General features: G+C 36.6%; 1 protein-coding gene across 7 annotated transcripts in view; it reads right to left on the minus strand.

The window, feature by feature from the left end:
- Nucleotides 1–25,448, minus strand: part of SESTD1 (SEC14 and spectrin domain containing 1) — a 155,929-nt gene that overhangs the window by 93,398 nt on the left and 37,083 nt on the right. For 3 of the 7 annotated variants that reach the window (XM_078071047.1, XM_078071045.1, XM_036072458.2), the window contains exons 2-3: nucleotides 7,515–7,594; nucleotides 4,887–4,995 (exon numbers count right to left, since the gene is read on the minus strand). In XM_078071047.1, the coding sequence (XP_077927173.1) occupies nucleotides 4,887–4,995; nucleotides 7,515–7,569 (164 nt within the window). In that variant the 5' untranslated portion in view covers nucleotides 7,570–7,594. Of the gene's footprint in view, nucleotides 1–4,886; nucleotides 4,996–7,514; nucleotides 7,595–18,683; nucleotides 18,703–25,205; nucleotides 25,327–25,448 lie in introns of those variants that run through there. The other 4 variants (XM_078071043.1, XM_036072457.2, XM_078071042.1 and 1 more) reach the window with 3 other exon arrangements.

Below are 25,448 nucleotides of genomic sequence, written 5' to 3' on the forward strand. Positions count from 1 at the left end.
AAGCTGCCTACAAAAGACTCACTTCTGACCTAGACACATACAGACTGAAAGTAAAGGGATGGAAAAGGTTATTCCAAGCAGAAGGAAGCAAAAAAGAAAAAAAACACTGGGATAGCAATACTTACATCAGACAAAATAGACTTTATTTATTTATTTATTTTTAAATGTTTTATTTATTTATTCATGAGAGTCAGAAAGAGAGAGAAAGGCAGAGACAGAGGGAGAAGCTGGCTCCCCGCCTAGCAGGGAGCCCGATGCGGGACTCGATCCCAGGACCCTGGGATCATGACCTGAGCCAAAGGCAGACGCTTAACCATCTGAGCCACCCAGGCGCCCAGACAATATAGACTTTAAAAGAAAGACTGTAGCAAGAGACAAACACTGGCCATTACATAATGATAAAAGGATCCATCCAACAAGAGAATGTAACAATTGTAAATATCTAGGTACCCAACATAAGAGCATCTAAGTACATATAACAAATTTTAACAGACATAAAGGGAGAAAATGACAGTGATGCAATAATAGTAGAGGACTTTAACAACCCACTTACATCAATGGATAGATCATCTGAACATAATTACTAACAAGGAAACAATGGCTTTGAATGACACATTAGGCCAGATGGACCTCAAAAATATATACAGAACAATCCATCCAAAAACAGCAGAATACATATTCTTTTCAAATGCACATGGAACATTCTCCAGGATAGATCACATGTTAGGTCACAAAACAAGTCTCAATAAATTTAAGAAGACTGACATATAAAGCATCTTTTCCTACCACAACAGTATGAAACTAGAAATCAATTACAAGAAAAAAACTAGAAAAAACACAAACACACAGAAGCCAAGCATGCTACTAAACAACCAATGGGTCAACGAAGAAATCAGAGAAAATAAAAAAATACATGAAGACAAATAAAAACAAAAACACAACAGTACAAAATCTTTGGGATGCAGCAAAAGCAGTTCTAAAACGGAAGTTCTTAATGATACAAACCTACCTCAAGAAACATGAAAAATCTCAAATAAACAATCCAATCTTATACGTAAAGGAATCAGAAAAAGAACAAACAAAACCCAATGTCAGAAGGAAGAAAATGATAAAGATGAGGGTGGAAATAAATAAAATAGAGACTATAAAAAAAATTAGAAAAGGTCAAAGAAACAAAGAGCTGATTCTTTAAAAAGATAAACAAAATTGATAAACCTTTAGCTGGACTAATCAACAAAAAAAGGGAACTCAAATAAAATCAGAAAGAATAAAGGAGGACAACTGACACCACAGAAATATGAAGAATTAGGGGGCGCCTGGGTGGCTCAGATGGTTAAGCGTCTGCCTTCGGCTCAGGTCATGATCCCAGGGTCCTGGGGTCGAGCCAAGCATCGGGCTCCTGGCTCAGCAGGGAGCCTGCTTCTCCCTCTCCCTCTGCCTCTCTCCCTGCTCATGCTCCCTCTCTCTCTGTATCTCTGTGTCTCAAATGAATAAATTAAAAAAAAAAAATATGAAGAATTAGGAGATAACGCTATAAATAATTATATGCCAACAAATTAAACAACCTAGATGAAATGGATCAACTCCTAGAAACAAACAATTTTCTAAAACTGCATCAGGAAGAAATAGAAAATTTGGACATACTGATTACTAGTAACAAAACTGAATTGGTAATCAAAAAACTCCCAAACAAACAAAAGTCCAGGACAAGATGGCTTCGCAGGTAAATTCAACCAAATATCTAAAGAGTTAATACCCATTCTTATCAAACTATTCTGAAAAATATAAGAGGAAGGAAAACTTCCAAATTCATTCTGTAAGGCCAACATTATCCTGATACCAAAACCAGATAAAGATAATACAGAAAAAGAAAAATATAGGCCAATATACCTAAAGAACGTGGATGCAAAAATCCTCAACAAAATATAAGCAAAGCACATTTAATAATACATTAAAAGGATTATTCACCATGACCAAGTAAGATTTATTCCAGGGATGAAAGGATGGTTTGATATTTGCAAATCAATCGATGTTATACCATGACATTAACAAGAGAAAGGATAAAAACTGCATGATTATGTCAATAGATGTAGAAAAAGCATCTGACAAAACACAACATCTGTTCATGATAAACATTATCAACAAAGTGGATTTAGAGGGAACATACCTCAACATAATAAAGGCCATATAAGAAAAACCCACAGCTAAAATCATATTCAATGGTGAAAAATGGAAAGCATTTCCTTTAAGATCAGGAACAAGACAAGGATGTCTACTCTCACCACTTTTGTTCAGCATAGTACTGGAAGTCAGCAATCAAACAAGAAAAAGAAATAAAAGACATCCAAACTGTTAAGAAAGAAGTAAAACTGTCATTATCTGAAGATGTCATATACAGAAAATTCTAAAGATGCCACCAAAAAACTATTTGAAGTAATAAATGAAATCAGTAAAGTTGTAAGATACAAATTAATATAAAGAAATCGGTTGATTTTCTATACACTAATAACAACACAGAAGAAAGAGAAATTTAAAAAACAATCTTGTACATTGGCTTTAGCAACATACTTATGGATATGTCTTCTCAGGCCAGGGAAACAAGAGCAAAAATAAACTACTCGGACTATGTCAAAATAAAAAGCTTTTGCACAGCAAAGGAAATCATCAACAAAACAAAAAGGCAACCTAGGGGAAACTATTTGCAAGGGATATATCCAATAAGGGGTTAATATCAAAAATATATAAAGAACTTCTATAACTCAACACCAAAAAAAAGTAATATGATTAAAAAACAGGCAGAAGACCGGAACAGACTGAGCCACCCAGGCACCCCATAAGCATGCATTTTTTTATTACAAACTTAATCACAAGCTGAATGTGTCTTCTGGAACTTAGCCTCAATGACATGTTCCTCCAGTGTCACTAGAGGAAAACCTAGCATGTTCATGAAAAAAGTTTGTTAAGTCTCTAACCTCTAATTCTTGCTTAAGCATTTTTCATGGATAATTCTATCAGTAATTTGTGCAGTATATTCCAACTTCAGAACCTCACCTCACCTAAGATTCAACTATACTAAACTCTATTCATTTGAAATATGAAGATCTCTGGATTGGTGTCAGCAATGATAGATTCTAGTCCCAGCTCTACTACTAACTAGCTGTATAATCCTGGGCAAGTAACTATAACCTGAGTCTCAATTCCCTCATCTACATAATAAGGCAGTTGGTTCAGATGGCCTCTAAGTTCACTAATCACACGTAACCATCTATGAATTATGCATACTTTTTCAGAATTTGTTAGCTGTATGTCTAGCTGGTATCATTTACCTAGAAACAGTTTGTTATCTAATGGTGTTATCTAATACAAATTAGCATTCAGCTCAGAGGATGAGGAAGGTTATTCAATACTAACACAGCACACTGTCAGTTCTGCTAACTTTCCTTCCCAGAAAGTAAAAAAAAATTTGAAAATTCTCACTTGAAGACCTCTATTTCCCCAATACAGAAAAAAAACAATCAGCAAGAGAATCATTAAATTACAAGCCAATATTGGAAGCAGGTATGATTTAAAGTCAGTGGTTCTAAAATATAGTTTTAACCCTATACTCTGCAAGGTGGTTTAAAACGAAATAATCCATTTTATCAATAATGCAAATAAAGGAAGAATACAAAGAACTGTTCGACTAAAATGTTTAAAATTCATTATCTGGAGCTCAAGAGCATTAAATAAGAGAGAATTTTGTTCCAAAACCACCTCTATATTTTACAAACAAAAGGTCTGTCCTCATTCGCATTCTTTATTACAGCGGATTGCAAATCTGACTGCAAATAAGAATTATCTGGGAAGCTTAAAGGATTATAAAGGATTTTTTTAAGATTTTATTCACTCATTAGAGAGAGCGAGAACATGAGCGGGGGGGGGGGGTGAGGGAGAAAGAGAAAGAGAATCCCAAGCAGACTCCACACTGAGCATGGAGCCCGACACAGGGCTTGATCCCAGGACCCCAAGATTATGACCCAAGCCAAAATCAACAGTCGGACGTTTAACCAACTGAGGCACCCAGAAGCCCGAAGGATGTATTTTTTAAAGATTTTAAGTAATCTCTACACCCAGTGTGGGGCTCGAACTCACAACCCCAAGATCAAGAGTTATATGCTCCACCAACTGAGCCAGCCAGGCACCCCATTAAAAGACTTTTTTAAAAAAACATCTGATGAGCAGACCTCCCAAGAACAACTCGATCAGAATCTCTGGAGAGCATTAGAATTTTGAAAAAAAAAAATCTCCAGATGATTCCAACATGCAGTAAGACTTCAGCCTCCAAATATCACATATGGAAGAGGAAATTGGGGAGGGAGCTTATTTTTGTTGTTGAAGTGATGGGGAGGCTCAAGCAAAAAACAAAGTTTGTTTTGTCTTCACCCAAGAAATACAAAATCCAAGGATCTTCAATTAAAACATAAACATTTTTTGCATTTTTAAAAATAAAAATGTTTTGAATTCCTAATAGCCTTTACTCAGTATATTAAAACCTACAGGTTTATATCTATATAGTGAAATAGTTATTTAAATAAAAGACGCTTTCTACTAAATTCACTTCTCTGTGTTTTCTCAAGTTGCATGGTACAGAGATGCTCAGTCTTTGTGTTCCTTAGAAGTTGACAATGCATACGTTTTGGAAATCTGTATCACATTATCCAGTGCATTAAGAGCATATAATAATTCTTTCATCTGCTGTTGTATCAGAAATGATTGATTCTAGTGTTTTTAATTATAATTTCACTAATAAAAGCAGGTGACATAGCAACATACACCTTAATAACAGGAAACATTAGTAAGTGAATGACAACATATCAAAATTTTTAAAAAGACACCTTTAGAGTCACCTTGGAATGCTGAGTAGGTAGTCTAAGGTAACACTCAGCTCATCCATATTTGTCTGTTCCAGGCATAATGGAATTGTCAGAATGAGGCCACTCCGTCTGTCCTTTCCTCCTATTAGAAAAAAAAGATATAAATACAACATGTAATAGATATTAAAGCACTAAATAAATATGTTTGGGTCCAATGTTATAAAGCAAATAGTACTGTAGAAGCCTGAAAGCTGGGCAGTGGAACATACTCGCATTTCGTGGATGCTCAAGCCCTCTTCAATCTCCCATAAGCATTAAAATCTAACTAATACTTTTATACACACATATCTTCTTTGAAAGTTCCCCATGTGACTGACTTTGACACTGAAGTCCATTCTCTGACACAACTGACATTTACGGCAATTTTAGAAACAACTACTATGAATGACATGAGGGCAATTCATGATGGACCAACCACAAATGATTTTCTTTTATTAGGTTAACCATGTAAATTAATAATATTCAACCAGTTTGTTTAATCTGAATAAATATAATTTCAAATGGTTGAACTTAAGAGATAATCAATAGTGACTTCAACTACTCATGGTTTTTGTTCAGGTTTTATTTTTTTTAAATGAATTGCACCCATGGTTTTCAAGCTGAACCCCCCAAATGATTTTGGTTTGAAAAGTTTTTCTCTATTACTAAAAAAAGCTGAAAACTATTGGTTGAAATAATTAATAGTCAATAGAGAAAGTCAAGAAGGGTGGGCTAAGGGAAATTTCATTTGCTCCTCAAAAACTGGTAAGCTTTACGCCTGCATTAAACCAAATGTGCAAAAAGGTTCATATCTGAACTGTAGCATTCTGACCCACTGTGGACTTGTCTTCAGAGGACAGTTCCAACATTCAGGACTACATTTAACCTCATGTCCTCAGCTTTCACCAAGGAACAATAAAATAATTACTAGAGTAAATGAAAAAGAGGGCAGAAGCCAAGAGAAAAAAAAACCTTCAAGATAGATATGGCTGGGGCGCCTGGGTGGCTCAGTCGGTTAAGCAACTGACTCTTGGTTTCAGCTCAGGTCATGAACTCAGGGTCTTGAGATCAAGCCCCAAGACTGGCTCCATGCTCAACGGGGGAGTGTGCTCAAGGATTCTCTCCCCCCGCCCTTGCACACACCCACACCCTCTCTGTAAATAAATAAAATCTTTTTTAAAAAAGTAAATATGGCCAACAGAGTGAAATGCTGCACATAGATAAGTGTCATAAAGATGCAAAAATGTCACTGATAAAGATTACAGAAGAATAATAATATCCACTCTTGGCAACAGTGTGGGCAAACAGATATTTTCTTACACTGGTGGGAGAAACAGAAATTGAAACAATATTCTTAGAGGGTAATCCAACAAAACCTAACACAAATTTAAATGTAAATTCTCTTTAACAGCTCCACTTATGAGAATTTATACTGCTGAACTTGTACAAAGTACACGAACAATGAATAAGAATGTTTCCTGTAACACCATTAATATCAGAAAAGAATGGAGAAAACATAAGCGTCAACTGGTAAGGAAAGAAGTTGTATTTGAAAAAAGGAAATACATTAAATAAGGAAACAAGAATACTAGTGGAATTCAATATCTTATTTTGTCCTTTATAATCTACACTAGAAAAACATACCAATTCAAAGAGAGATACAAGGGCACCTGGGTGGTTCAGTTGGTTAAGCAACTGCCTTTGGCTTAGGTCATGATCCTGGAGCCCCAGGATAGAGTCATGCATCGGGCTCCCTGCTCAGCAGGGAGTCTGCTACTCCCTCTGACCCTTCCCCCTCTCATGCTCTCTATCATTCTCTCAAATAAATAAAAATCTTTAAAATAAAATAAAATAAAAACAAAGAGAGATACAATATACTTTTAAAAAAGGATGTTGGTAGCTTAATGATCAAGACAATTACGATAGGATCTAAAGAAAAAAAGAAATAAAAAGCAAGATAAAAAAAGTCCAAGTAACCCTAAACAGGCAGGCCATAATACCTATTCCAAAGCATGTGCAAATTTACTCAATGATCCTTAATTCCAGAAAATCGCTATACCCAATGTACCATGTCCCTGCTCTCACACTAATAAAGTATCTTGCAGCTTCTCTTTGATTCTTAGCTGATACATACTTTAGGTTAATAACCAGATAAATTCAAGCCTATATAACCCAGTTTGAACAGTAAAAAGTGAAAACCATGTAACTGGTATTTCCTAATTCCTGCAAGTGCACTGAAACTATCTCACAGGAAGATGGAAGACAAAAGCTAGGATGCAGGATATCATAAAAACTAATTCTATATTTCAAAAACAATTATTTAGGTGCTGGTTAGTCAATTATTCTTGGCCCGTATTATTTCATTTTTATATAAAAAGATATGACATCTACCTTGTACAGGTCATTTTAATCAATTTACAGAATAAATATTGGCCTGCCAAGTACCAACAGTGAGAGGTGGCTCGCACAGCTATCCATTCTGACTAAAAGAGGTCTCAGAAATAAAAGAGGTCTCTGAAATGAAACCTTCACAGAAAAATGCATTTCTGTCAAACTTATCAAAGAAAAAAGTTTAAACAAAACTATACATCAAACACTTCCAATTTTAAGAAGAAAGCATACCTGAAAGGAACGCAAGTTTTTTCTTCAGGATGGGTAATATTACTGAGGCCTCCATTTTACTCCAGTAAACTTTCTCACTTCTGAAAACAAAGAAAGTTAAATGTTAACTACAAGATAATAATTATTCTGTGAAATACATACTTATGATGGCTTATCCCAGGGGGTCTCAATTTCAGCATTACTGACATTTTGAGTCAGATTATTTATTTTTTTAAGAATTATTCTGTGCATTGCATTTAGCAGCATCCCTGGCCTCTACTCATTAGAATACAAATAGCACTCCCCCTTTCAAGCTGTGACAACCAAAATGTCTCTAAACATTGCCAAATATTCTCTGGTAGGCAAAAATCACAGCTGGTTGAGAATCACTAGCTTAACTGTTTTTGTTTGTTATTGTTTTGTTTTGTTTTTTTAAGTAGGCTCCACGCCCAACATGGCACTCTAACTCAGGACCCTCAGATCAAGAGGCACATGCTCTACCAACTGAGCCAGCCAGGCGCCCCACTGGCTTAACTCTTTTCCGGAGCAGTACTCTTGGGGTAGAACAGTGTCTGGTACATAGCAGTAAGTAATTCAATAAATTCTTGTTAAATAAAGGATTGAATCAATTACTCAAAGAGGCAATCTTTTCTCTAGTGCTCTCCTTATTAATTATACAGCTTAATTCCAAATATCTGACTCTTTCGGTTCCACTATTATTAAATGGCTATCTCTAATTTCTCATATTTTTGCTTCTCCATATCACATGGTAACACATCTTATGTTTACCTCAATATATTTCCTAATAGACCGTTTCAATTTTTGTCCCCACTGTTACCGTCTCCATCTCTCCACATTCTGAATTTTTTTTTAAATCTCCAGGGAAAAATTTGATTAACCCAGCTGATGATCTCTTCCTATCAAGCTATAATTAACTGTTCTTGGTTTAGTTTTCTAGTGTTCACTTGGCCACAGCCAGGGGTTATGCCTAAATACAAAATACAATAAATATTCATACAGCAAGGCCTAAGGACAAGACAGTTTCTTGTCTTGTGCAGGCATCTGGAGGCTTAGCCAGCCCGGTATACTAATAAAACAGGATTTTGAGGAGAGCAGGACATTTAAAACAAAACAAAACAAAAAAATCAAAGGTTCAATTATATTATCCACCTATACTTAGCTGCATGTCTGAGAGTATTCTCCAGCACATTTTATCCTTCCCTTCCCCATCCCACCTCACAGTGACCCACCATCGCAATATACTGTGACAGCTCCTTGCAATACCCCACGACTTTGCATTGTATTTAGTGAAGCCATACTCATTTTTTTAACAGCCCCCTTTTTTAATTGAGATATAACTGACATGTGTACAATATGATTCACTATTTGCATACATTGCAAAGTGATCACAGTAAGTCTAGTTAACATCCCTCACCATAGTTACAAAATTTTTTTATGACAACTTTTAAGACCTACTCTCTTAGCAATTTCAAATATGCAATAAAGTATTATAAACTATAGTCACCACAAAGCATACTCTTTTGAAAATAATTTTCAAGCAGAGTAGAAAATGTGACTCCATATGAAAATATATTACTTACTCAGCAAAAATTAGCTATGAATGTATCCCATTTCAGATACTGTGTTATCAGCTGGAACTAAAAACTCAAGTCATAGCCCTGCCCTAAAAAAAAAAAAAAGTCTTTTAAGGAAAAAAACTCAGGTATTAACAAAAAAAGATGTGGTCTTAATATTTGTCAAATAATGACTAAACAAGATTACTTAAAGAAATATATTATTTTACAGCTTCTGTGTATACAAAAAAAATTACCATTATTTGTACCTGTCTACAAAGAAAAAATCACTATCAAACTAAATAGGATATATTTTTCAAGTTTTATTCTTGAATATTTGTTTGCAATTTGTTCATTTTTGTTCTACATTGGCCCCGGCTGACATACAACTAGTAGGAAACATGATGGAAAAGCTCACATTATACATTTTAAATCTAAAACCAGTAGCAAGAGCGCCTGGATGGCTCCGTCGGTTGAGTGTCTGCCTTTGGCTCAGGTCATGATCTCGGGATCCTGGGATGGAGCCCCACAGCAGGCTCCCTGCTCAGTGGAGAGCCTGCTTCTCCCTCTCCCTCTGCCCTCCCCCCAACTTGTGCTCTCTCACTCTTTCTCACTCTATCTCAGGTATATAAAATCTTAAAAAATAATAATAGGGGCGCCTGGGTGGCTCAGTCGTTAAGCGTCTGCCTTTGGCTCAGGTCATGATCCCAGGGTCCTGGGATCGAGCCCCGCATCGGGCTCCCTGATCAGCAGGTAGCCTGCCTTCTCCCTCTCCTACTCCCCCTGCTGTGTTCCCTCTCTTGCTGTCTCTCTCTCCGTCAAATAAATAAATAAAATCTTAATAAACAAACAAATAATAATAAATAAAACCAGTAGTTCATACTTCCAGATCAATTACCTTAACCTGATGAATCAGTTACCCAGCTCTACAAAAACCAAACAGCTCAGATTCATATCTATGGTCCCTTCTCTTGTGACCACCTTGTCAGAGACCAGATTTGAAAACTTGATAATGTGGGGGTTCAGAGTGAATTAGTTGTCCCCAGATACGCCACTTGGACATTCAGATTATTTTGAGCTAAAAACAAAAATAATCAAGGCCCAAAAGACACAGAAACTCTGACCTTCCCCCTAAATGCCTAAAAGAACTTAGATTAAAGGGCCTGCTCCAGGAAGAGAGCTATCACTATAGAAAACCACATTATAATATGAACTCAGAGCAGTAGACAGGGAGGAACTTAAGCAAACTTTGATCTTTGATTAAAGTCCTCTCTATAACTTATTGTTCCTATTGTTTCTATAGGGCCCAACATTTGTTTACCAAACATTTACTCTTTTTCATCTTCCTGTGAATTGCTTTCCTACCCCTTTTCCTAAGTTCAGGATGACCCATATACCTCATTTTGTCCGGCTGTCTTTAGAATCTCATAATTATGTGGACTCCCTATAGGTAATTAATTTGATTTTCTCCTGTCAATCTGTCTCATGTCAATTTAATTCTCAGACCAGCTCCAAGGCACTTGGGTGGCTTAGTCAGTTAAGCATCTGCCTTTGTTCAGGTCATGATACCAGGGTCCTGGGATCAAGCCCCAAATCCGGCTCCCTTCTTATCGGGGAGCCTGCTTCTCTGTCTTTCTCTGCCATTCCCCCTGCTTGTGCTCTCTTTCTCTTTCTCTCAAATAAATAAATAAAAGCTTTAAAAAAAAAAAAAATTCTTAGACTAAAGAATCTTCAAAGGCAGAGAAAAATTTTTCCTCCCCAACAATAATTATAATAATGAAAATTAACATTTACTAAATATTTATTATAAGCCATACATTGTTCTAAATTATTTATTTGTATTAACTTATTTAATCCTCCTCTGGAGCTTAGACAGGTTAAACATTGCCCAGCATCTCACAGCTAGTTAAGTGGGGAAGTTAGGATTCATACCCAGGCAATATATTCCAGTAATGATATTCTCACACTACATTATCAACTTACTGATAAAACAGCTCTGAAAATATCCAGTGACATCTGGCCAAATGAACAAGATGGAGCTCTAAACTATATACAAAATTAATATATATATATATATATATATATAACATATATACACACACAAATATATATATATATGAGATATACATATGTGCTATTGCCTTAATCCATGCTAAGGCACCATAACTTTTGTCTACCATTGCTTCTACAATCAACAGTGCAAATGGCAAGTGATATAAGAATCGTTATAAACAGTTTTGACCTAAGAGACCACCCTATAAGCTGGAAACAAGAGAACTGCTGCTCTAGGTTGTCAATAGGATACTGCCACAAAGGAATTTCAACCTTGAAGGGGTAATACAGATACAGGAACAACTTAATCATAGAAACAGAACTGGCTTCCTAATTAAACTTTTCCTTTGGCATGAGCACAGACCAATTCTCAATTGCCTTTGGTTCCTTCCTATTTTCTGAGCCTATTTCTCCATCCTTATTATCAATTCTGTGAGCTATATAACATCCTTCCAATAAATCCCTTTTCTGTTTAAGTTAGCTAGAATATCCTTCTCATTTAGTCAATAGAGAAACTTGCTTGGTATAGGAACAAAACCGTAATTCAGAGTTTAGTAGATGGTGTCTGCAATCATTTAATGCTTTTTTTAAAATTTTTTGCCATGTATTCTGAATGAAAATGTCCATCAATACTTAAGGTTTAAACCACTGCCACACTAAAACCCAATTAACCAGTACCCAAGAGAAAAGACCATCTGGAATTCCAAAGATCCCACAAGGCATAAGAAATGATGACTGCAGCTGACCCTTAAAGTAGTATCTGTGTTATCCAAGCTTTACAAGTCATGTTATTGATTGTATACCGACAATGCCAAATTTTTCACCATTGTATTATTCTCCATATATTCAAAGTGAAAAAGATAGATGGTCTGAGTCTCCAGTCTAGATTTACCTTGACACACTATGATATCTAGAAGCAGTCTTATTTTTTTGTCACTGTCTCCTGAGAGATGGATGTTTTATCCAAACTTTCCATTACTTTACAGAACCATCCAAGCATGACAAAATACTAAGACTTTTTTTAAATCAAACAGCTTTTTTTAAAGAATATGTTGAAAGTGATGAAAAAGTAGCTTAATGAGAAATATAGGCCATTTCAAATGACCTCATGGATAAAATGTAAAGCAGCCAAGAAATGAAAGCTGCTGGGGCACCTACCCGGGTGGCTCAGTCGGTTAAGTGTCTGACTCTTGATTTCGGCTCAGGTCATGAGATCATGCCCCGCATCAGGCTCCACACTAAGTGTGGAGCCTGCTTAAGATTATGGCTAACAGACACATGAAAAAATGCTCAACATCACTGAGCATCAGGGAAATACAAATCAAAACCAAAATGAGATACCGCCTCACTCCAGTCAGAATAGCTAAAATTAGTAAGTCAGGAAACAACAGATGTTGGTGAGGATGCAGAATAAGGGGAACCCTTTTACACTGTTAATGGGAATGCAAACTGGTGCAGCCACTCTGGAAAACAGTATGGAGTTTCCTCCAAAAGTTAAAAATAGAACTACCATATGACCCAGCAATTGAACTACTAGGTATTTATCCAAAGGATACAAACACAGTGATTCTAAGGGGCACATGCACCCCAATGCTTATAGCAGCAATGTCCACAATACCAAACTATGGAAAGAGCCCAGATGTCCACTGACACATGAATGGATAAATAAGACGTGATATGTATGTGTATATATATATGTATATTTATTCACACACACACATATACATACAATGGAATATTATGCAGTCATCAAAAAGAATGAAATCTTGCCATTTGCAATGACATGGATAGAACTAGAGGGTATTGTGCTAAGTGAAGTCAGTCAAAGAAAGACAAATACCATATGATTTCACTCATATGTGGAATTTAAGAAACAGATCAACAGAGGGGAAGGGAAGGAAAATAAATAAATAAAATAAAATAAACAGAGAGGGAGGAAAACCATAAGAAACTCTAACTGTAGTTAACAAACTGAGGGTTGCTGGAGGGAAGGTGGGTGGGGGATGGGGTAATTGAGCGATGAGCATTAAAGAGGGCACTTGAGGTGGTGAGCACTAGGAGTTGTATGCAACTGATAAATCACTAAAGTCTACCCCTGAAACTAATAATACAGTATATATTACCTAAATTGAATTTAAATAAAAAAATTTTTAAAAAGATTCTCTCACTCCCTCTCCCCCCACTTGCACTCACTCTAAAAAAAAAAACTTTAAAAAATTAAAAAATTAAAAAAAAGAAAGCTGTGATGTTTACCCTTCTAGAGTCTCCTTTCCACCAATCTTTCATTGCCATCACAAAAGAGATGGGTAATGAAAAATGATTACTGTACTACTAGTTCCAATTAAATAGTTTTTCCAAAGTTATTTGCTTTAGATTTTTCAACTCATTAGCACAGCCATAAAAAAAATTTGCCTATCTCTGGTTATCTCCTATAACTCACAGAATAGTTAAAATAATGTACAAAACACAAAAATAAAGAAAATCTTGCAAAATACAACCATCCACTACCATCACCACAATAAAATGCTACATAATACAAAGGTCATGCTCTTCTCCAGTAAGACAGAGATAAACCATTATTATTCACAAGAAGCTTATTCAACCTAAATATATTTGAGTGGATCATATTCTCAAACAAGAAAAGAAGGCAATGATGAACATTTACCTGATATTAATTAATTAATAAAGCAAGGAAAATAATTTTCTTAAAAACTTGCTACATGAAGCAAGTTAAGAAATGGAAGAATTAGGGGCGCCTGGGTGGCTCAGTCATTAAGCATCTGCCTTCGGCTCAGGTCATGATCCCGGGGTCCTGGGATTGAGCCCCGCCCGCATCAGGCTCCCTGCTCAGCAGGAAGCCTGATTCTCCCTCTCTCACTCCCTCTGCTTGTGTTCCCTCTCTCGCTGTGTCTCTCTCTGTCAAATAAATAAATAAAATCTTAAAAAAAAAAAAAAAAGAAATGGAAGAATTAAACAATTCACAACATGCTTAACAAAAACATGTCATATTTCACATATGGTCATTTAAAATGACCCATTTTATTACAATTTATTAAATATAAAAGAGGCAGAAAGTCAGAGTTTATAGCAGATGAGATGCCTTGGAGTCAAGTGAATATAAAGAAAAATGTGCAACCATGACTGCATGTTATCTTCAACCAAAAGCAAGAAACACTGAAGTCAATTATTACCACTCCTGGCTACAAAATAATCCTACCTAAAACAGAGCCCTTATAAAGTACATTCACACTGTTGTGCAGTCATCACCCCAACCAACTCCAGAACTTTTTTCACCTTGCAAAACTGAAACTCTGTTCCCATTAAACAACTCTTCATTTTCCCATGCCTCAACCCACCTTCCCCACCCCGCAACCATTCTCTTCTGTCTCTATGAATTTCACTACTCTAAGTACATCATACAAGTGGGAAAATAAATAACAGATCTTTAGAATTAGAGATGACAAATTCTAAGAACTAGATATGTAAAGGAGACTAAGTTTCAACTAATATTTGTATCCATCTTCTACTTTGAACATCTCCCAAGATCTTGGAGCATTAAAAGAGGAAAATTTGGACAGCCAAATAGGTAAATTGGTATCTTGTCTCCCCAAGGCCAGAGATCATCTCTGATTTATCTTTGTATTTACTCATTCATTCATTCCTCATTTAACAAAACTATAATAAGCACCTAACAGATCTAGGCAACGTTAGGTGCTAGCTAGACAGACTTGGCATTCAAAAAAATCTAATAAATGAATGTATAAATAAACAAATGAAGAAATATATGAAACAAACACCCTATAAATCCTAACATTATTCCAAGTGTGGGGCAATCAAAGGATCATATGTGCATGCTTTTCCTTCAAAGCAGCTCCTCCCAGTTTCTTTCTACTGGGACAGTCTCCCACAGATCCAGCAGGTACATGAACTGCTGGATGCTAGAGAAAGGCAGGTCCGTGGTGGTGGTTAGAAGGACATCAATGGTACCACCTATGGGCAGCCATTAGAGGGCAGCAGAGGATGCGCTGAGCATGAGGAAAAGAGAATTGCAAGCCTTTTAATCAAGACTGGGCAAATTACACTTCCTAACAGATTGTAATTGATGATATGAGTGGGTGCACTGGAACTCCTCTCTCAATAAGTATAAATCAACCAGTTTATTTGGAAAATTTAGTTAGATTCTTCAAAGAGCTTTAACAACCAGTGAAAACCCATTAGGATAGCCTAAGGCTAACTAAATCATCTCTAATAAGTCTACATCATGTAGACACATAATGGCAATGAACAAAATCAGAATGCTAGCTCCTTAGCCTGCATTTCCAGAAGAAATACTACAGCTGTCCTTAAATTCAGATTAGAAATACCTTCAACTGTTATGAAGTAAAAGCAATCTTGGAGATGAAAACAAGCACACATATAGATACTATCTAACTGGGTTCATCACTCTACATAGCCATATATAAAATTATGCAGAAATAAACATTATCCAACTTTACAATAATACAACAGTGAAGCAGATCAAGAGTTGAAAATTTACGTAATTTTTCGTTATGCCAGTGTATGATTATTAATCTGGTTTTACAATAACATTGACAATTCTAAATGAATGAACAATCCTTTTGAATAGATTTTAAATAAAAGTGATAAAATAATGGTTAACTTTGGTTAACCATAATACACATCTAGCCAAAACTATAATTTCTCTAAATAAAACTGAAAGCTAAAATATCATTGTATAGTATCATTTTTACAAATGCATCAGGACCTAGTTTATTCAGTAAGGGAGGGAGAAAGGAAGAAAGGAAAGGAAAAAGGAAGAAAGGTTAGAAAGAGAAATATTTTGAGTTTGCTATGAAAATATCAATAATCTACCTCAAAAGACAGAAAAAAAATCTGTATTAAGTTCAGTGGGACATTAAAAGTCCTATACTATAACTAAACTTCAAAAATTCAAGTCTACTGTTAATGGTAATAATAGGACACCACTTTACTCTCCTCAAAAACAATACAAGCAACTACTCCTACACCACCCTTCTTGCCCTGCCCCTTTTCCAAAGCAGCCAGTGACACTGTTATCTACAAGGTCAGAAACATAGGGAAGTCAGTTCCTTAAGGATTTCTCCACAACTCTAGCTATTCTACCAAACCCCTAGCAGATGCAAACCTCCATTTTTTGAAAGCCCAACTATAAAAATTCCTTAACTATATAAACTTTTCAAATCTTTGGTTCTTCTTGTCTGTATAGTGATAAATTCTCAGGAGTTTGGCTGCTTCTTCACCAAAAGTGGGGAAGAGCAAGAAAAGGAAATACTGTTTTAGTAAAGTGAATCAGGCTTGAAGAATTCCAGGAAGGTAAAGGTATTTCTGGCATCCCCAGCTATAGAGAATCCCATGGCTAAAGCCTCTTTATAGGTTTCCAAAGCTCTCAGATGAGCTCTCTACCTGCATGGTTTCTGCATCTCAGTCTTCCTGAGCTCCAAGAAGCCTGGACCACTTCCTTCTCCAGGGCAATGAATATGCCCATCGAGTCCACCTGGCTGGGTAGGTCTCCCTCTATCACCAGAGGAAGAAGCACGTCCAGCCATAATAACTTTACAAACTCTCATTTCTAGATTCCAATCCCTCTTCAGCTTGCTATAGATCTCCTGCCCTTCTCTTCATCTCAGAATTTCTCTGGGTAATCACCAAACCTCTTCTCTCCTAACCTTTACCCTAGAAAGACGTGTTCTTCCTCTATCCTTGGCAAAGACATACATGCCTTCCACTGAGCTGATCTCAGACAAAATCCAGTATCTATCCCAGATATTAACAGTCTAATGGGTTTGAACAAAGGTTCAATGTATCATCAGATTCCTAATTCCAAAGAATTGGCATAAAAATTAATTTTTAGTATCCAATTGTTTATATGTTGGATACCACACATTCACAAGAGAACTTTTGTTCAACTGAAATATACATATAACACGAACTGAGATTTTGGCACTATCACATTTTTTTGTTTATATAATATCAATATAAGGCACATACCAAACACCACACTGGAAAAAAGTAAAAAATCATACTAAAAAATGTTTAAAAGTATTTAAGTTAACTACTCAAGTATTTAAGTTAACTACTCAAAAATGGAATTACAGTATTACCCGGTAGAAAGAAGCCAGTGGAACATGTAAAAGAGTTATTTTCCATCATACTAAAAATCTCATTTAAAAAAACAATGTACACTGTAATGTATTTTTTTTTAAACTACAAAACCACAAAAGCAGTATTGAACATACTGCAAATCCTTTAACTTGTTCACTAAAATGTCACTTCACCATCAATGGAACAAAGTAATATAAGACACATGAAAAACTATTCATAAAATGATCACCTCTTTTATACCTCATAAGGACTGTTAATAATACTACCTACCTTTCCCCAAGCAAAGACCTCCCCCGCTGAAAACTTCTCTGCCATGGGATTCTGTTCCAAAGAGCTGTTCTTTCTAAAAGGCAGTTTAGTGCAGTGGTAAATAAAGATCATGGCCTTGGAGACAAGGTGTGACTCCAAAGCAGTCATTTACTAACTAGGTGGCTTAGGCAATTACTTTAATTTCACTTACAAGCATAATCCTTAAACTAACTCACAGGACTGAGAATTCGGTGAGCTAATGTATGTATTTAATATACTCCAGGATGGTAGGCACTCAATAAATCTATTATTAGCAGGTAAATTTTCCTTCCTCCACTAATCACTGATTTACTACCACTGATTCTCCAAGGCCACAGCCAAAGCATTCCCTCCTAAGGCTTTCTTGGCCCAACACACTAAAATAGCCACAACTTTAGGTAACTCAATACATCTTGGCATTTTTTTTTATGCTCAAGAATATTATTTCATCCTCACAACAACATACTATTTTGCTAGTAACCCCATTTTTTCTGATGAGAAAAGTGAGGCAAAGAGAATTTCCCCAAGATCATACAGAAATTAACAGATTTATAAATCACAGACTAAGAATCATAGACAGCATCTACTCCAACTTTTTCATTATATTGATAAGGAAACTGTCTTAGTCTGTTTGGGCTGCTATAACAAAAATACCAAAAGAAATTTATTTCTCATGGTTCTGGTCAGGCTGCTATAACAAAATACCATAAAGTGGGTATCTTATAAATAACAGAAATTTATTTCTCACATTTATGGAGGTTGAGAAGTCCAAGATCAATATGGAGGTGTCTGGTGAAGGCCCACTTCCTGACCCACAAGAGGTCCATCCTCTATGTGTGTCCTTGCATGGTGGGAAGGGCAAGGGAGCATTCTGGGGTCTCTTTTATAAGAGCACACTAATCACCTCCCAAGGCCCACCTCCAAATACCATCACAATGGGGATTAGTTTTCAACATATGAATTTTGCAGGGGGACAAAAACATCCAATCTAGAGGACATAGATTTACCCTCCTAAGGCTGCACAGCAAATAACATTAACCCCAATTTCATGAAACCCTAAAACCCTGCACAGTGCTTCTCTCCACTATATTATCACAAAATAAAATCTAAATTAAAAACACACAAATAGGGGCACCTGGATGGCTCAGTTGGTTAAGTGTCTGCCTTCGGCTCCCAGGGTCCTGGGTTCAAGCCCCACATCAGGTTCCCTGCTCAGCGGGAAGCCTGCTTCTCCCTCTCCCTCTGCCCCTCCCTGCTGCTTGTGCTCTCTCTCTCCCAAATAAATAAATCTTAAAAAAATAAATAAATAAAGGGATGCCCGGGTGGCTCAGTCGGTTAAGCGTCTGCCTTCGGCTCAGGTCGTGATCCCAGGGTCCTGGGATCGAGTCCCGCATCGGGCTCCCTGCTCAGTGGGAAGCCTGCTTCTCCCGCTCCCACTCCCCCTGCTTGTGTTCCCTTTCTCGCTGTGTCTCTCTCTGTCAAATAAATAAATAAAATCTTTTAATAAAAAAAAAATAAATAAATAAATAACACAAATAGCAGAGAACCATTATTTCATAAATGTTAATAATTTTTTAAATAAATAAATACATCCCCACAAAAACACATAAATGTTCATAGCAGTACTATTCATAACACTCAAGACATGGAAACACACATCTATTCTGAATGGATAAACAAAATGTGGTACATCCATATAATGGATAATTGGGAAGAAAAAGGAATGAAGTAATGATACATGGTATAACATAAATGAACCTTAAAAACATACTACGTGAAAGAAGCCAAACACAAAAGGTCATATATTACATGATTCCATTTATATGAAATATCCAAAGTTGGCAAATTCATAGAGACAGAAAGTAAATTAGTGGTTGCCTAGGGCTGGAGTAGGTAGGGGGAATTACTGGTAATGGGCATGAGGATTCTTTCTTCACGGATGAAAGTGTAAAATCAAATTGTAGTGATAATTCCACAAATCTACTAAAAAAAAAAAAATCACTGAATTGTACACTTAAAATGTATGAATTCTATGGCATGTAAATTTTATCTCAATAAAGCTGTCAAAAAATAACTTAAAACATAAACAGAATTGCCCATTTTGTAGATTAGGGAAATCTGGATGAAAATAATATACAGTTTAAGTATTAAAAAGTAAATACTAAAAATAGGTAAGCAGTATGTTCCAGGAAGTCTGTAAAATGAATTGAATATGCTGAGCAATTTATCCCCAACTTCCACTATAAATAAAACACATTGCTATGAAAGAACTTTAGCTGCAGAGACAAATTTTGTTCAACACTGTATATTCTGGCTGGGTCAAACAGTAAGAATAAAGATTAAGTGGATTAACCAGAGAGAAGAAAGAAGAGTATAAGCAATAATGTTGATACCACTTTTATGTTCATAGATACCCAAACTTCCTATTACCCTAAATAAATTGGTACTAAAAAGGGGACTGAGATTTGCTTTTTACTTTTAACCTACAAGGAGAGATTTATAAATTAATGTCTTACCTCTTAGGGTATCTCAAAGTTTTCATACCAACACACATAAAGACATCCAAGGTTTGATTAAAGGTTAAATAATTATTCCTTTCAATGGTATCATGTTTTAAAACAAATCAAGACTGCTTTTTTTTTTTTTAAAGATTTTATTTATTTATTTGCGAGAGAGAGAATGAGAGACAGAGAGCACAAGAGGGAGGAGGGTCAGAGGGAGAAGCAGACTCCCCACTGAGCAGGGAGCCCGATGCGGGACTCGATCCCGGGACTCCAGGATCATGACCTGAGCCGAAGGCAGTCGCTTAACCGACTGAGCCACCCAGGCGCCCTCAAGACTGCTTTTGAGAAAAGTATAAAACGTGCCTTTGAACGAAACCAATACTAAGACTGTTCTGTAGGCCCTAAATACCAAAGGCTTAAAATTGAATGCAAGTCACTTTAAAATAACACCTATCCTGAAAGGTAGAATCTTAAATTAGTTGCCTATGTATTTCCTTATACCTCCAAATAAAAATAACAATGAGTAACATTACTAGAATGTTCTGTAAAGCTGTATCCTAATCACTTTGCATTCATTGCTTCATTTCTAACTCACAACAATCCTGTTAGAAGTAGTGTTTTCACCATTTAACAGCTGAGGAAACTAGGCTTAGTGAGATGAAGAGAGAGGTTACCCTGCCCAAAGTCATGTAGCTCACAAATAGCAAAACTAGCATTTAAACCTAAGGCTGGGTCCAAGGCCTAAGTACATTACTTCTCATGCTCTTGTTTAATGTAGTAACCTTTATTATAATATGAATAAAGGTCTTTAACAGCTCTCAAACAGAATTGCTCATATTTTAAATATAATGACATGAAGATTGTATTTGCTAAGAATCTCTTCTAAGTGCGCCTGGGTGGCTCAGTTGGTTAAGCGACTGCCTTTGGATCAGGTCATGATCCTGGAGTCACAGGATCAAGTCCCGCATCAGGTTCCCTGCTCAGCGGGGAGTCTGCTTCTCCCTCTGACCCTCCTCCCTCTTGTGCTCTCTGTCTCTCATTCTCTCTCTCAAATAAATAAATAAAATCTGGGCGCCTGGGTGGCTCAGTCGATTAAGCGTCTGCCTTCGGCTCGGGTCGTGGTCCCAGGGTCCTGGGATCGAGTCCCGCATCGGGCTCCCTGCTCTGTGGGGAGCCTGCTTCTCCCTCTCCTCCCCACTTGTGCTCTCTCTCTCACTATCTCTGTCTCTCTCTCTCAGATAAATAAAATCTAAAAAAAAAAATAAAATAAATTAAAAATAAATAAATAAAATCTTTAAAAAAAAGAAAAAAGAATCTCGTCTAATAACATACTTCAATATCTGCAAATGAAATATGTCTGGGATTTACGTCGATAATGGGGGGGCATACATGGAACAAAATTGGCCATGTGTTGATAACTGTTGAAAGCAGAGGATACATAAACAGTGGTTCACTTTTCTATTCTCTGTTTTTGTATGCTTGAAAATGCCTACAATAAAATTAAAAAGACTCAATTTAACATGCCAATACCATAAAAAGAGGAAGCTACAATCCTTTAAAAATTTTTTGCATTTAGCAATATTTCATTTCAAAATCAAGAAGACACAGAAAATAGACTACACATAATCTTAAAATATTCACATATTCATCATCATATTCTAAAAACCCTTTATGGAGAAAGATCTGAGTATTTGATCCTCATGTAAAACTGCTGAGGAGGAGGAGACCAATTCTGCCAGAGGCAGAACCAGAAGATAAAAGAAGCAGGCAGGAAGGCAGAATCCTTGCTTCTGCTGCTTTGTTGGCACTGGAGAACTTTTGCTCCCGGTCTCTTCAGGTCTTTCTTACTTTGTGACTGGGGTCATTTCCTCAGCAGTCTCCCCCTCCCTCTACCACCATCACCATATCATACTCTTTTTGAAGTGAATAAATTACTAAGAAAAGCGTATGTCCACAATAGGCATTCACTGTAATGTGTGAAGAGCAGTGGCTGGTCAAAGACAGGCAGATCTCTTAGGTGAAGAATCAATTAAATATCATATTGTTTAACCCTAAAACAGAGTCCAAAGGTTTCGCATGTAACACATTTCAACAGTCAAAAGTACGGTTCCAAATTTAATAACAATTTATTTTAGCTACACAGTCAAAAGAACCAAAAAGGTTATTTCTGAAATCTAAAGTATGTGTTGGATTTGACCAATGCACAATATTTGCTGAATTAACTCCCTTCTCCTGATCCCACCATGGCTTTCTCATTTAGGAGTCACTGGGCAGAATAATTAGGAAACAGGAGAAAGAGTAAGAAAACAAGCTTACATAATCTTAAACTTGACAAAGCACTATGAATAGAGCATGCATTTACTTTGAGCAGAATATTAAATTACATAGTTCAGGAACCTTTACTGAAACATCTTGGGACCTGGCCCATCAGGATCATGAATGGAGAAAGGCACTTTATAAAGCCTTCTTTATGCTACAACCCATTCTAACTTCTGGCTTTTAGAACCGACTTATTTAACTTTACTACCTTTAGATCCTAAGTGAGTTTTCATTATCTATATTTCAACACTTGGAAAAAAAATCACTAAATATAACATGAACATTTTTCCATTTTCTGAATTACATCTTCACTTTTATTATAATATTCACCATCATCCCCTCCTCTAACTCACTCACTTTCTCACTTTATCTATAAATACTTTCCAGCTCCTAGCTCTTTCTTGCAATATTTAGATGGCTACTGATTCTAGTACCCACATCTCACTGAGCAGATTATCTGATTTGTAAAATTCACGAAAGAACCATAGAGGAAACTCTCGGATTCCTCTAGACAGTCAAAAAGAAGTTTTTGCTAGCAAATATTTCTTTCTTTCTTTTTTTTAAGATTTCATTTATTTATTTTAGAGAGAAAGAGAGAGAGCGCAAGCAGGGGGGAGGAGCAGAGGGAAAGAATCTCAAACAGGCTCCACACTGAGTGCAGAGCCCTATATGGGGCTCAATCCCACAACCTGAGCTGAAACCAAAAGTCGGATGCTTAACTGACTGAGCCACCCAGGCGCCCCTTTACTAGCAAATATTCCTAATAATTGAGGCAATGTAATTTCTGCCATCATCTAATATTATACTCTAGATATGAGATTGTGACAACAGCAACTAAACAAATCAAAATTTTTAAAATGAGAAAGAATGGCGATTGTTTAAAAAATGACTGAAGTTTAAAAGGGCTTTCGTAAAGTGACCAGTGCTTCTAGTACAAAGCATACCACTTAGGTAGGAGGCACAAAGCAGCACTTCTCATTTTTAATGACTTCAATACTGTTTATGAAGCGCCTGAAAACAAGCAGAGGAAGCAGGGTGTCATGATTAAGACTAAAGTCAAATTGACAAGGGGTTAAATCCTGACTCTGTCCCTTATTATCTGTGACAAGTTGCTTTACCTCTCACCATGGTTTCAGTACCTCAAGAGGGCCCAGCTGCAGTTCTGTGTCCGGTGATATGCCAGAATTCTTTCTTTAAATCCCCCTTTTAATTTAAGCTCATTACACAGGCTTCAACACTTAAAATTAAAGGGACCACACCTATCACCCTTCCAGAGCCCTTTCCTAGGATTGATTCTTACACCTCCCAGCAATCTACCACTAAGGCAAACTGAGAGACACACAATCCTTTCCCCTATAAGAAGAAATAAAGATGTCTAACAAACTATATTTTGCTACAGTGACAGAGAGGGTACTCTTGATTTAGTATTCTTTTTATAAGATCCCCCTAAAACATGAGCCTTGCTCACAGAAATGCAGAGGCATAAGCAATCTTAATCTAAACAAAACTACTATAAAAAATGAAATCGGGGTGCCTGGGTGGCTCAGTCGTTAAGCGTCTACCTTGGGCTCAGGTCATGATCCCAGGGTCCTAAGATCGAGCCCCGCATCAGGCTCCCTACTCAGAGGGAGCCTGCTTCTCCCTCTCCCACTCCCCCTACTTGTGTTCCTGCTCTCGCTCTTGCTCTCTCTGTCAAATAAATAAAATCTTTAAAAAAAAAAAAAATGAAATCAGAAAAATTAAGCTGATGAAAAGTACCCCCCAAACAACAACGAAGCAGAAAACTTTAATAAACATCCCAAACTGAATTATATCTCTTTAAATGGGCATTTGGAATATGAAAAAACACTCTGAATCAGAAATTTTTAAAAGACCTAAAAAAAAAAATGACAAAAGCAAAAGATATGAAAAAAGAGATGACTAAACTCAGTTAAGAAACAAAAGAGAAAGGGGTGCCTGGGTGGCTTAGTCAGTTAAGCGTCTACCTCCGGCTCAGCCCATGATCCCAGGGTCCTGAGATGGAGCCCCACATCAGGCTCCCTACTCAGCAGGGAGTCTGCTTCTCCCTCTACCCCTCCCCTCCCCCTGCTCATGCACACACACTTGCTTTCTCTCTCTCTCTCTCTCTCCCCCCAAATAAATAAATAAAATCTTAAAAAAAAAAAGAAAGAAAAGAAAAAGGAAATCACATCAGGATTGAAGACAAAATTATACAGTGCTTCACAATAAATTCAAATAAAAATTTAATAAAACACACTAGAGCAAACAGTAAAAGAAACAAGAGAATGAAAATAAGATAATAAAGTAAAAATAGAAAGTTTCTGATATGTAAGATAGACAAAGAAGATATAATTATGCATAACTGAAGCCCCTAAAGAAGAAAAACAAAACACTGGAATGGAACTAATATTTAAAATTATAATCCAAAATACTTCAGAAACAAAAGACCCACTAGATGGCAGGGAGAAATGACTTGCCACAATAAACTCTAAGATAAATTCCAGTAAAACTATTAGACTTTAAAAATAAAACGAAAGGGACACATGAGTGGCTCCATCAGTTGAGCGTCCAACACTTGATGCTGGCTCAGGTCATAACCTCAAATTCCTGAGACAGAGCCCTGTATTGGACTCTGCGCTAAGTGTGGAGCTGCTGGGGATTCTCTCTACTCTTCTCCCTCTGCCCCTCCCCCCATTCATGCTCTTTTAAGTGTGCATGCTCTCTCAATAAATAAATAAATAAATACATACACACATATATACATAAATAAGACTTAAAAAAATAGAAGGAAAAATAAGACCAGGTATTCCAAGCAAAGAGGTGAAATAACTTACAAGGACAAGAAAATTAAGACTGGTAGGAGCCCCCAGGGTGGCTCAGTTGGTTAAGCGTCTGACTCTTGATCTCAGCCCCGGTCTTGATCTCAGTTGGACTCCACACTGAGTGTGAAGCCTACTTTAAAAAAAAAAAAAGGAAAAAGGAAATTAAGGCTGGCAACAGACTTCTCAAAAACAATATACACTGCAAGACCACATTGTAAACGTGGTGAGTGTGAACCAAGGATTTTATTTCTGGCC

The sequence above is a fragment of the Halichoerus grypus genome, chromosome 4, assembly GCF_964656455.1.
Source record: "Halichoerus grypus chromosome 4, mHalGry1.hap1.1, whole genome shotgun sequence".
Taxonomy (NCBI): domain Eukaryota; kingdom Metazoa; phylum Chordata; class Mammalia; order Carnivora; family Phocidae; genus Halichoerus; species Halichoerus grypus.